We start from the raw sequence: 12,037 nt of genomic DNA on the forward strand, positions 1-12,037 counted from the left end.
ATCGAAAAGTGGATGTGGCTCGTAGTTCCAATTCCGGAAAATGGATGTGTGGCGCTACTGTACAGCCTAGCAAAAGCGTCCCAAGAAAATCGCCGTCATTGCGCCTCTCATGGAGGATTCACATTGCGTCCGATCACGTCCGATGTTCGACGTACGACGATCCGACATCCAATAACAGAATTTATTATTAGAGACAAAAATTTTCTATTGGATGTCGGATCGTCGTACGTCGAACATCGGACGCAGTGTGAATCCTCCATCATTCTTCTCTCTGGCCAAACATTTCTAGGAACGTACTAAACTGCTGCTCACTGCTGCTGCATTTCACTATCCATGAAAACCTACCTTTAGAAGATGGCGGAAAAACGAAAAAACCACGTGACTCCGAGAGCCAATCAAAAACCGTTCGCACCTAGCGCTTCTCTGATTAGTCTGATTATAGGACTCCTAACCCAACTCCTACTCAGCCGATTTCCGAAGGTCGAAATTGAAGTTATGTTTGATATGTCAGTTGAACATTAAAATATAGGATTCATTATGTCTTTGTATGATGATTTTGACAAACATCGGACGACGGAGAAAGTCGCCGGATGGTCTTCCGGCATTAAGTTACTACAATCGCAGCTGCAGCTGAAAAAAGCTGCTACAACACAGGTGAAGCTGTCATAAACGATACATATTGAACACGTATTTATAAAAAGAAAATCTTCAAATAAGCTTCTAATTGTTAGTTATGGATTTATAGCCAAAGCGTGAGCAATACAGAAAAGCTACTGCTGTACTACCACCAGTGATAGACTTGAAATCAAAAGCTAACCGTGATGTCGACAGGGAGGATGACACGGCTCACAACAATCCATTATCTAGTGGCAGCGTGAGCAGCATAGGGGTAGGTGGTGAATTTGACTGGAATGTGGTGAATGAATACGATCCTATATGGCCCAATGAATATGAAAAAGTTGTGAAAGAATTACGCGATATCAGGGATAGAGAGCACGATCAGGAGACAGAAATGCGCAAACGTAGGAGGGATAATACTCGCTTTGAAGATACTCAGGTAATGTATGATAAGTCTATTTGTATCTAAGAGAGAGAGGGAGAGAAAAAAACGTTGAGAGTACACAGAAGGATTTCAAAAAAGTTAAAAAATTCGATATAGTAATAACGTCACGTTGTAATATTAAGTATTATAACATAATGTTGAAATTTTATGTATGTGAACAGACTGCTGGTGGAAATAGTACAATGATACCTCCCGAAAGAGATGAAGAGAGAACGCCGACCTCGAGAGGTATAGTTGGAGGTGCTGCCATAGCACCACCACCGTCCTTACAAGAATCTACAGACGTGCCACCACCACCACCACCACCGCGACAGCCGTCTAATCTAGGCTACTCAACATCGTCCGTAGCAGCAAAAATAATGGCTAAATATGGCTTTAAGGAGGGACAAGGTCTTGGTAAAAAGGAACAAGGCATGTCAGTTGCATTGCAAGTGGAAAAGACTAGTAAGCGTGGTGGTAGAATAGTTGGTGAGAGGGAACAGCTAATGCCTCCACCACCACCTATCACAGGATCTCCACCACAGTCGCACATGCTACCGCACGCACAACAACCCCAGGAAGAACCTAGCATTACGGAAATAATGAAATGTCCAAGCAAGGTCGGTACAATCTTGTATCACTATACATGTATACACACATATAATTTTATATATATGTATAATGTATATAAATAGTTAACATGCGCGCGCGCCCCTTAATAATATTGCTTGCCATATATAATTTAGGATATACTTGTAATCCAACGTTTATATCTATCACTTCAGGTTGTTCTTTTGCGCAATATGGTTGGTCCTGGAGAGGTTGATGACGATCTTGAACCGGAGGTGAAAGATGAATGCAACACTAAATATGGTGATGTTGCACGTGTTATTATTCACGAAGTGATAGAGGCTTCGCCAGAGGAGGCAGTACGAATTTTTGTTGAATTCAAGAGAATAGAAAGTGCTATTAAAGCCGTGGTTGATTTAAATGGACGTTTCTTTGGTGGTAGGCAAGTCAAAGCGGGATTCTATTCTAGTGAGAAACTTGATAACTTACAACTGATGGATTAGTTTTATCTGTAAGACGTTCAAACCGTAACGTTTGTTCTCCGTAAATTGTATAAAAATGTTTTATATTTCCACTACATGGTGTAGCAAATCATTGAAAAATAAATTTTCCTTTTATAATATAATATATAGAATTTATTTTGTTCAATGTTATTTACACGTATACGTTTATATGAGGTATGTGTCTTGTTCTATTTTGACAAGACATACGTTAATTTTTAAAAAATTTTTGTAATATTAAAATAAATAATTTATATAATAATGAATAATGTATATCAGATGCAAAAGTCACGTGTATGTACGTAGAAAAGTGACAGTTACGTTCTTTTCCTCTTATATCTATATTTTTCACTTATTGTTAGACATATCCGATTTACCTCATAAAGCGATGGTAAGACGTGCGAAATGCCAAATGAAGTCATAGTTCGTTCGAAAGGAGGACGAGTGTATTAAAACTGTAAAAAGGTTTGAATGAACCTTACGTTCTGATAACGTTGCACGTAATGTTGGGCATTTGGCCAGCTGTACGGTACATACTAGAACTAGCTATGATAAGTAGTGGAGCAACGTGGCTACGTTGTAAGGCGCGTGTTATGTTTTTTCGTTTACGACTGATATGAGTTTGAGTCCTAGCAGTATCTATACTTTCTTTTTAGTAACCATTATATTTTATAATTTAATTAAGTTCTATAAGGTGAAGCCGCGTACTTGTGGTCACCGACGTGAAAAACGTTTTTAGATATTATAGTATAGTACTGCATACCAGAAGAGTACTTGAGGAAAGGGATAGGGCGCAACGCTCAGCCATTTCCGAGAAAAAAAATGTAAATGCACGATTTTCTTTTGCAAAATGCATTTTTTCTTTTTTCTAAAGTTTTTCATTGAAGAATTTAAGAAAAAAGAAAAAAACATCGGAAAGTTCACCTCGCCGTTGTGCATGAACTTGGTATGAGACACTGTCTCTTTTGATATATAACGTATAATATAAATTTTATTTCTATATAGAATACACGTAAATAAGCTAAACGGTTTGGGCTACAAAATCCAGCAAAAAAACGCAACTTTTTCTTAAATCGAATAGATTTAGTTAATAAGAAATATTATAAATATATCATTGAAAACGTGTACTTTTATTCATCTCCTTAACATAGCACCATTACTTATATTTAACCAGTGCGTTCTAAATTATACGTAATATTATGCAAGAAATAAGAACATAACAACCTTTTTAACTTCCATCATCTTATTTCGTCTTGGTATCAGTCAAGTCATTTATCGCCTTATTTAACCGAGCACTAAAAGCAGCGAAACTGAATGTTACCAGAAATCTGTATTGACCCGATCTACCAAAATTCTCAAGATGCGTCGGATTTGTGATTAAGTAAGCTATTTTCGAGGCAAACGCTTCGCCAGATAAGTCGACCAAGAAGCCAGTTTCTCCAGAACGTATCGATTCTGTGGGACCGCCGGATTTGTGAGCGATTACTGGCTTGCCTACGTACATCGCTTCCAAGGGTACTATCCCAAAGTGCTCATTTGGTGGGGTATATATCACAATTTTGCAATGATGAAGCAAAGAAATTTTGTCTACATCGGAGGGCGAACGCAAGAATATTACTTTATCCGTTACATGCAACTCATCCGCGAGTTCTATCAATTCCAGATGATATTCCACGTTCTCCTCGACTCTCTTATCGTATCCACCAGCCATAATCAAGTACACTCTCTTATATACTTCCTTTGTTAAAAGTTTCTCCAACTCGGCGAAAGCCTCTATGGCGAGAGACAGTTTTTTCTTACGTTCATACCTATTGATAGACAGTAATATAATACTATCATCCGGTAGTTTTCTATCGAGAACCCTCTCGATGGATACTATTCTCGTCTTGTTAAAAAAGTCGGTATTAATGGAAGGATACAAAATTTCTGGCTTGATTTTCAGTCTCCTGAACGTGTTCCTGAACACATCGTTTGTATAACAGCTATTTACAAATACTTTATGCGCCATGCCAGTCGTGATCTCTTCCAGATAATTTAGCGGCATACGATACAGTTGTTTGATACAGCCACCAGGAGAAGAGAGCAACTGGTCCGGATGATGACAATAAAACACTACATATGGAATACGCACGATAAGTATGGGTATACAGACGGATACTAGGTCGCAAAAGACAACTTCTGGCCGTTGATCGCAAAATATTATGTAGCTGGCTGCATATATCTGTAAAAATAAATATCACATGAGACGTGAGACGTCATTTCGACAATAGCTGCTAAACGAAAATACGTCGTTTTAATTGAGATTTTCTATGAAGCAGATTTTTCTCAATTTTCTTATTATCCCGACGCCGACGTGTTGACAGCTTCTTACCATGCGTATGTAAGCACAGAGCGCATAGAACCTGCCCAGAATGTGCCTGGGCAGCCACGTGCCCACGACGGTAACGGGAATCGTGCCATCCTTGGTCTCCGAGAAACAATGTTCCAGGTCATGGTGAGTTGTCACAAAATTCACATCGTGACCGTTCTTCTTCAGTGCCAGAGCGGCGTCGACGACGAGCCTCTCCGCGCCGCCGATACCGAGATCGGGATGTAGAAACGTGACGCGTGTCATCGTACTCACGAATAATCCGTTAAACTACCATCGTCATGTATTTATTGGAATGTACAAAATTACCGTGACGCAAATAACTGTATCGTTACATTTTACCGGTCACCACTGGTATTGAACTTTTTGCTAAGCGTCGACATGTAGCTGCATATAGCGTGAACAGACGATAGAGTCAAACAGAGAGAAGTCTGCAGGTGGTGCCTTTTCCTTTTCATATGCAGCATGCAGCATGCTGCAGTAGCAAATCAGTCACGTGATCAAGATTTAACCACATTTAACATAATAAATATATTTGTATATCTCTCACTCAATACCATTTTTTTTTTGTTATGACAAAACTATATGTATCCAGACAGGAATATTTTTTTATTAGGAATAATTATGGACTACTTATATGGCTCCTGGCGCTCCTGCACACGTGACACGGGACTGACGGGTGACGGGAGTGGGAGTGACGGGACACGGAAACGCTTGCCCGGCTTGCCGCGCGCCGCGCGGCAAGAGTTTCTGCTTCCGCGTCCCGTGTGCAAGAATCATAATGAAATGACCCAATCAGAATCTTGGATCATTTGTCTCTAGCTGCTTCTAGCAAAAATCTGGGAAATTTGTTTCTGTTGGAAATTTTTGGAGGATTTAGAATGATGTGGCAACCGTGGTTATCATTTCTCTGTTGTCTTCTAGGACTTCTAGTTCTAGTCAATTATGCGATGCGTGAATAGTGACGAGAGTAGTTAGGTACTTTTTTATTGTCAAATGATGAAAAGAAGATAATAAAAATGGTCGTTTCGTAAAACAGGTAACATTTTAGAACAAAAACATTTTTTAATATTTACTATGAAAATGTTTCCATTTATTTACTTGTTATATTTCTGTTTGCAACAGTTGGGACGTTTCGGACGCAACGAGGGCAAATATGTAAAATCTAGAAATAACATTTGCTGCATCCTCATTTTTTCATTCATCATTGCTGTACGCTTGAGAGCTGAGATTAAATAATATAAAGAAGATGAATTTTGGCGTTGATTGGGAGACTGAACATCGACGTATTTTGCTGGATGGAAATGCAGCGTTGGAACGTTCGGCGCAGTCGGTCGCCAGATCGCAAGCTGTTGCAGCGGAGAGTGAGCAGATTGGCACGGAAGTGATCTCCGAATTGGGTGAACAGAGAGATCGTCTTTTGCGAGCAAAACGGAGATTGTCACAAACGGACGAGGAATTGAATAAAACGCGAAAAATTTTGAATGTTATGCGATTGAAAGTTCTGACAAACAAAATTGTGCTAATCTTGATTATATTACTAGAATTAGTCATTCTTGGTATAATTGTATACTTGAAATTCTTTCATAAATAATCTGCCTATTATGTTAAGCTTATAGTAAAGCTGAGAAGGAATAATATTGTACATAACATATATATATATATACATTAATATACTATATATATTCATGATTAATAGAGCTATGGTTAAGCACACGTTCTGTAAAATTAAATAAATGTGTAAATTTTTAAGTAAGGTTTTCTACAAGTGGAATTTTTTTACAGCTATTGAAAAAATTCAATAACACAGGAAATTATTTTAAAATATATTACATTGTAATTGTAATTGAACACATAACGGCACATAGCGAGAAAACGGAATACGTCCGATCGAAATCCATTCACGTGCCAAGATTCTAATAATATAATCACGTGATAGTGAATTATAGAGCATTAGATATTAGATCACGGAGCAATATTGAATTATTTATTGCTCACTTCATATTCAATATACATTCCATTTTTTCATTAACCTGTCGTTACACACGAGCGAAAACAAATCCTTAAAAATGGTTATTCCGCACGACGACGAATATTATCAAAATAGGATCCCCGAGCCTGACTTGGGAGCGTTTCAAAATTTTTTGCGATTTGTTTGGAATCCAGAGAGGAAACAGTTGTTCGGCAGAAGTGGGAAGGAATGGGGTACGTATTGAGAGATGCACTTTTTTCAATTATTAGTCGTTGGTTGTAGACGTATCTTATTGTTCGCGTGAATAGCTTTGCTGGGCCTCTTCTACTTGTGTTTCTTCACCGTATTGGGTTCCTTGTTTGCGTTGCAAATGTGGATCAGTATCGAGTACGCTTCGAAACTAGAAAGACCGTTTCTCCTTTATAGTGGCTTGACGCCTAGATCTTACTTCGGCGTCACGTTTCCACTTTTTCGTCACGTAGATTTTGGTAGTCCAGGTAAATGTTTTTAATAACAAACCACGAAATGTTTCAATTTTTTGAATTTTGATGTATATTTGTGATATTTACGTGATATATTTTTTCTAAACAGGAATTGCTTTTAAACCGAATATTTTATTACCTACAAAATCTCCTATTATTTGGATAGATAACTCTAGTGCAAACGCTCGTCCGAAAAGATACGTGCAAGCCTTGAGCGACTTTTTGCAAGGTATGAACACCAGATAAAAACAAATAATATATATGTACAAGCCGTAATAAAAATAAAAATAGAAAGAAAAGTAACATTTTTTTTATTTCAGAGTACAATAAAAGTAAAGAGAATTATAAAACGGTTGCGGAATGCAGTGATGGGGTATCGATCGTATCCAGTATGAAACCTTGTTTTTTCGATATTGAAAGTCTTGGCGTTTGCGGACAACCTCCGTACGGATATACAGATCCATTGCAGCCATGTGTCCTCATTAAGTTTAATAAAGTAACGTATTATCTTGTTCCTGTGTATTTGCTAAGAAAGATATTCTCTTGATTAATTTTCGTTATTAGCTCAAATGTTTAAAAATTCTTTTATACATTAATTATATTGCAGAGATTTAATTGGGTACCACGTCCTTACAATAAATCGTCCCTATTACCAGAGAACATGCCACACACGTTGCAAGAAGCTGTGCACGTTTCAAACAAGGTTTGATTTTAAGTATTTAAACCTATCGTCTAAATATCTATCATATAGTCAATCTATCTATCGTAATAATTCTTATTTATTGATTGTGACTAAAGTTTACTGCATAAACATTATGTCTACATGTCTCGATAAATAATATTTTATTTTAATATACTTATACATATATATACAGGGTGTTTCAGGGTTAAATGTCCTAACTTAAAATATGAACTTAGAGGACCTCAAAACAAGAAAAAATTTTCCTCTGGAGGTATGCCCGTAAACGCTTTGTTTAAGAGATATTGACATCTAAACATTTTTATTAAAAAAATTTATAAAATTGTTATTAGGTTATAATAAATAATTTAATAGTGTACTTCAACTACTTTATTACTAGAAAATATGAAAATTTTTACATACGTATAAATTTTGTTCAAGTGAACATTGAGAGAGAGCTAGACAGGCTTGGCATTTTTCTATTACGGCAGTTGTGGCAGAGCGGCACTGCAGAGTAGCTGTTATTGTTTCACATGCTTGAATAATTCTTTGTTGTAAAGAATTAATGTCATTAACCGACCTTTCGTAGACTTTTTGTTTAATTAGTATCTCAAGTAAAAAATCCAACGGCATCAAATCTGGAGAGCGTGCAGGCCAAGCCACAGGTCCTGACATTAATTCTTTACAACGAAGAATTATTTAAGCATGTGAAACAATAACATCAGTGACGTCCTGCCACTGCTGCCGGGATAGAAAGATGCCAAGCCTATCTCAAAATGTTAAATTCAAGGCAGTCATTTTGAACATTTATACGTATGTAAAAATTTTCATATTTTCTAGTAATGAAGTAGTTGAAGCATACTATTAAATTATTTATTATAACCTGATAACAATTTCATAAAATTTTACAATGAAAATGTTTAAATGTCAATATCTTTTAAACAAAGCGTTTACGGGCATAATACCTCCAGAGGAAAATTTTTTCTTGTTTCGCGGTCCTAAGTTTGTGTTATAAGTTAGAACATTTAACCCTGAAACACTCTGGCTGTATATATAAATTGCAAGAATTTTCATGATTTTCTCATTTCTAACGTCATCAGTCCAAGATAGCTGTAATGAATGAATAAGATTCAATTAATTACTGAGAAAATCGCAAAATTGTAGAGAATTTTTTTAAAGTTTAATCCGTTTTACTGGTTCACGACGGGTGATATGGTTAACACTAGACATCTTGTGTATACGTACACTGCAATAATTTATTTTATAACAATTAAATAGTTCCAAATCTGGTTATGGTGCGACGGAGTAAGTAACGTTGATAAAGAGCACGTCGGAGAAATTGAGTATTTACCGAGTCCTGGTTTTCCTGTGCAATATTTTCCGTTTGTGGGACAACCAGATTATTTGGCACCGGTGGTCGCGCTACGTTTTAAAAATGTTACATGTAAACCACTACGATATGTATGATTCAGAAAATTATATTTTCTCAAGCGTTTTACAAATAGAAAATATCTAAGAAACTCATCTAAAATTCTAAAAGCTATTATTTTACAAATGTATTATTCATATACAGGGTGGTAGTTCAGTATATTCTAAAAGATTTTAAGAAGTAATTTCTCACACAAAAAGACGAAAACTTTATATGATTATACATATGTCCAAAACGGCTTAGTTTCAAAAATAAAGGGTGTCAAAGTTGAATTAAGGAACGTTATTTTTAAAAATTTCGAAAATTACTCGGGTTATTTTGATGAAACTTTGTATATGTTTGAAAGACATGAAAACTGATTTTTTGGGGCCATACATTAGTTTTTATTCAATTAGGGGCGGACTCAAGGATAAGCGAGTACTCTTTTTTTTTTTTACGAGAAAAAACTGATACGCTACTGATTTATTCAAGTTTGAGACTTTTTTATGATAAATGGAATAAAAGTCTATGTCCTATTTATCATAAGAAAGTTTCAAACTTAAAAAAATCAGTGATGTACGAGATTTTTTCGTAAAAAAGGATACCGGCTTATCCTTTTGGATCCGCCCTTAATTGAATAAAAAATAATGTGCGTTCCCAAAGGATCAGTCTTCATCTCCTTCAATCTACACAAAGTTTCATCAAAATAACGCGAGTGGTTTTAGAAATTTTTGGAAATAATGTAATTTTTCTTTCAACTTTGACATCTCATACTTTGACTCTAATTTTAAAACTAAACCGTTTCGGATGGTTATGGTTATGGTTATATGTATGTGGTTTTTGTCTTGAATTGTGTGAGGAATCACCCTTTAAAATCTTTTAGAGTACTTAACTACCTTTCAGTATATATTTAAATAATTCAATCAATTTCATGAACAGCTGTATAATAAATTGAAGTTGTATTGTCCACAAATTATTTTTATATACGGAGTGCTTTAAAAAAAGTAATGTTTTTTAGAGGAACAGAGTGATAACACAAGATATCACAATAACAAATGTATTTTGCCTTCAAAGGACTTTCACTTGTTCACCATCATTGTCAACACATTCTTGAAATCTTCTCCAGGTGGTCTCCAAAGCCTTGAGGCACATTTCTTTGGGTATTATATTGCAATCATATTTGCAATTTTCTGTCGGAGATCTTGCACACAGCAATGATGATGAACAAGTACAGACTTTTTGAAGACAAAATACGTTTATTATAATATAATATCTTGTGTTATCAGTTCTATTTCTTTAAAAAAGTTACTTCCGGAAGTGTGTTAAGGATATTCAGGCATTACGACTAAAATGATGAAAACTTTTTGAGTCCAAAAATAGATTCTGTAGATTTCATTATAAAAAAATTCTTTCAAAGTTTGAGGCTGTTTAGGAAGCTTGTTATTGAGAAAATTAAATAATAAAAATAAAATTACACGTAGTTTTATGGAAAATGGGGGAAAACATATTCAGTAAAAAATGATGAAAAAAATATGAAATTTTGCAAGCAGAACGAATAAGATTATATAATTATCTATATCAATTTTGCTTGCTCATAGAGGAAGCTTTGTTCTTAACTTTATTATGAGATTTGTTTTTTTTTTTTATTTAATAATGTTTTCGAAAAAAATTTGTTTGCCGTGATTTTTTTTATGTCATGTTGTCTCGACTCGCTCAATTACAGATGAGAAGATTGAAATAAGATCTGATTATGAATATTGGCCTATGAGTGACACGCATATATATAATACTATCGAATGTGCCATGCAATGTTGTCAAATTCAATAAGTGATTTAAATTAATTGAAACTGATTGTACACAAGCAACCTAACTTTTAGCAGGGAAAATATATCTGCACTTTCTGAACATCCTTAACATTTTTTTAAGCACTCTGTAGAATGAACGAATATTGTATCAATTTTATCAATATATAATGTTTTTAGCGTTTAGATTAGTGACGGTGGAATGCAGCTTATGGGCGCTTAATATTAACAAAGATGCACAGAACGCATTGGACTTCCAAATAATTCTGGGCGAATTATAAAAGGCGATAATTACGAATATTTGTGTACTTCGAACATTTATTAATGCAAATATAATAAGAAATTATGGATTACTTATTTTGGATTAAATATTTATTTTAAATTATATATAAATAATATTCTCGCCATTAATGATTCCTTTATTATGTATTATATGTTACATTAATACACGAAGATGTATTTTCCGGATTTTACCATTTTGTTTACAGAACATATAATCTGAAGTAGATGAAAAATGAAGGCAGCAATTAAATGTATGATAATATATTCTTATTAAACTTTCAAACTGCCGTGTATCCAGGTCTTTCTGAGATAGCAAAAATATAATGTTTAATGTTCGTCTCTCGTTGAGACGGCTAGTTGAAAGGCTAAATCGATTCTACCGACAGAATGGCAGCTCGAGACCACAGAGTACAGAGCTCCATTTACAGAATTTAATATTTTTATTAAAGTAAAGAATAAATATTTTTATTTTTATATATTATGTAAACGAGAAGAGGGCAGGATGAAGCTTTATTTATCGACAGACATATGGCTCAAACATCTGAGTGAATTGTGCTGGAATTTATTGCCTTTTTCGGATTCGCTGTTTCTTCTGGAATCAGCAATGTTCTCTGGAGCAAGAAGATGAAGACGGATGAAGAGGAAGAGAAAGAGAAAGACAGAGAGAAAGAGAAAATAGGAAACAAAATGATAAATGGAGAAATAAAAAGAGAAAGAGAGAGTGATAAAGAGAGATGAACAAGAAAAGATAGAGGAAGATTCGTAGAAAGAGAGAAAGAAAGAGAGAAATATAGACAAGAAAGATAGAGAGAGAGAGAGAGAGAGAGAGAAAATTAGAGAACAAAAAATAGCAAAAATGATAAAGATAGAGCGACGAAGAGATGTACAAAGAGAAAGAAAGAGAAATAGAATGAAACAGAAAAAGAATGAGA

General features: G+C 35.1%; 4 protein-coding genes across 6 annotated transcripts; 3 read left to right on the plus strand and 1 right to left on the minus strand.

Moving 5' to 3' along the window:
- Positions 1–415: 415 nt before the first annotated feature.
- On the plus strand, positions 416–2,236 carry LOC112452939 (splicing factor 45). The gene is made up of 4 exons (XM_025013411.1): positions 416–654; positions 746–1,057; positions 1,225–1,662; positions 1,828–2,236. Exons 1-4 carry the CDS (start codon positions 538–540, stop codon positions 2,113–2,115), a joined length of 1,155 nt encoding a protein of 384 aa, XP_024869179.1. The 5' UTR covers positions 416–537; the 3' UTR covers positions 2,116–2,236.
- Positions 2,237–3,085: 849 nt separating this feature from the next.
- LOC112452920 (alpha-1,3/1,6-mannosyltransferase ALG2) lies at positions 3,086–5,165 on the minus strand. 3 transcript variants are annotated; one of them, XM_025013392.1, is made up of 3 exons: positions 5,038–5,165; positions 4,484–4,955; positions 3,086–4,333 (listed from the first exon to the last, which is right to left on the minus strand). In XM_025013392.1, exons 2-3 carry the CDS (start codon positions 4,724–4,726, stop codon positions 3,356–3,358), a joined length of 1,221 nt encoding a protein of 406 aa, XP_024869160.1. In that variant the 5' UTR covers positions 4,727–4,955; positions 5,038–5,165; the 3' UTR covers positions 3,086–3,355. The 3 variants fall into 3 exon arrangements, with proteins under 3 accessions (XP_024869160.1, XP_024869169.1, XP_024869152.1); XM_025013401.1 differs by having other exon boundaries at positions 4,484–4,750; positions 4,816–5,165; XM_025013384.1 differs by having other exon boundaries at positions 4,484–5,165.
- A 234-nt stretch (positions 5,166–5,399) lies between these two features.
- Positions 5,400–6,232, plus strand: LOC112453485 (vesicle transport through interaction with t-SNAREs homolog 1B-like). Its single transcript, XM_025014272.1, has 2 exons — positions 5,400–5,519; positions 5,606–6,232. The coding sequence occupies exon 2, from the start codon at positions 5,730–5,732 to the stop codon at positions 6,072–6,074; it is 345 nt and encodes a 114-aa protein (XP_024870040.1). The 5' UTR covers positions 5,400–5,519; positions 5,606–5,729; the 3' UTR covers positions 6,075–6,232.
- Positions 6,233–6,330: 98 nt separating this feature from the next.
- Positions 6,331–11,207, plus strand: LOC112453503 (sodium/potassium-transporting ATPase subunit beta-1-like). Its single transcript, XM_025014293.1, has 7 exons — positions 6,331–6,685; positions 6,761–6,949; positions 7,044–7,163; positions 7,255–7,430; positions 7,542–7,637; positions 8,892–9,057; positions 11,004–11,207. Exons 1-7 carry the CDS (start codon positions 6,550–6,552, stop codon positions 11,102–11,104), a joined length of 984 nt encoding a protein of 327 aa, XP_024870061.1. The 5' UTR covers positions 6,331–6,549; the 3' UTR covers positions 11,105–11,207.
- The last annotated feature ends 830 nt before the right edge of the window (positions 11,208–12,037 follow it).

The sequence above is a fragment of the Temnothorax curvispinosus genome, unplaced genomic scaffold (assembly GCF_003070985.1).
Source record: "Temnothorax curvispinosus isolate PA1 unplaced genomic scaffold, ASM307098v1 QBEX01000305.1, whole genome shotgun sequence".
NCBI classification, from domain to species: Eukaryota; Metazoa; Arthropoda; class Insecta; order Hymenoptera; family Formicidae; genus Temnothorax; species Temnothorax curvispinosus.

Excerpts from the sequence above, each read along its gene's own strand:
- LOC112452939 (XM_025013411.1), top strand. The coding sequence starts at position 538 with ATGTCTTTGTATGATGATTTTGACAAACATCGGACGACGGAGAAAGTC. Across the intron at positions 655-745 it reads AAAAAGCTGCTACAACACAG|CCAAAGCGTGAGCAATACAG; the intron begins GTGAAGCTGTCA and ends ATGGATTTATAG. Across the intron at positions 1,663-1,827 it reads TAATGAAATGTCCAAGCAAG|GTTGTTCTTTTGCGCAATAT; the intron begins GTCGGTACAATC and ends CTATCACTTCAG.
- LOC112452920 (XM_025013392.1), bottom strand. The coding sequence starts at position 4,726 with ATGACACGCGTCACGTTTCTACATCCCGATCTCGGTATCGGCGGCGCG. Across the intron at positions 4,334-4,483 it reads TCTGTGCTTACATACGCATG|ATATATGCAGCCAGCTACAT; the intron begins GTAAGAAGCTGT and ends TTATTTTTACAG.
- LOC112453485 (XM_025014272.1), top strand. The coding sequence starts at position 5,730 with ATGAATTTTGGCGTTGATTGGGAGACTGAACATCGACGTATTTTGCTG.
- LOC112453503 (XM_025014293.1), top strand. The coding sequence starts at position 6,550 with ATGGTTATTCCGCACGACGACGAATATTATCAAAATAGGATCCCCGAG. Across the intron at positions 6,950-7,043 it reads CGTAGATTTTGGTAGTCCAG|GAATTGCTTTTAAACCGAAT; the intron begins GTAAATGTTTTT and ends TTTTCTAAACAG. Across the intron at positions 7,164-7,254 it reads CTTGAGCGACTTTTTGCAAG|AGTACAATAAAAGTAAAGAG; the intron begins GTATGAACACCA and ends TTTTTATTTCAG.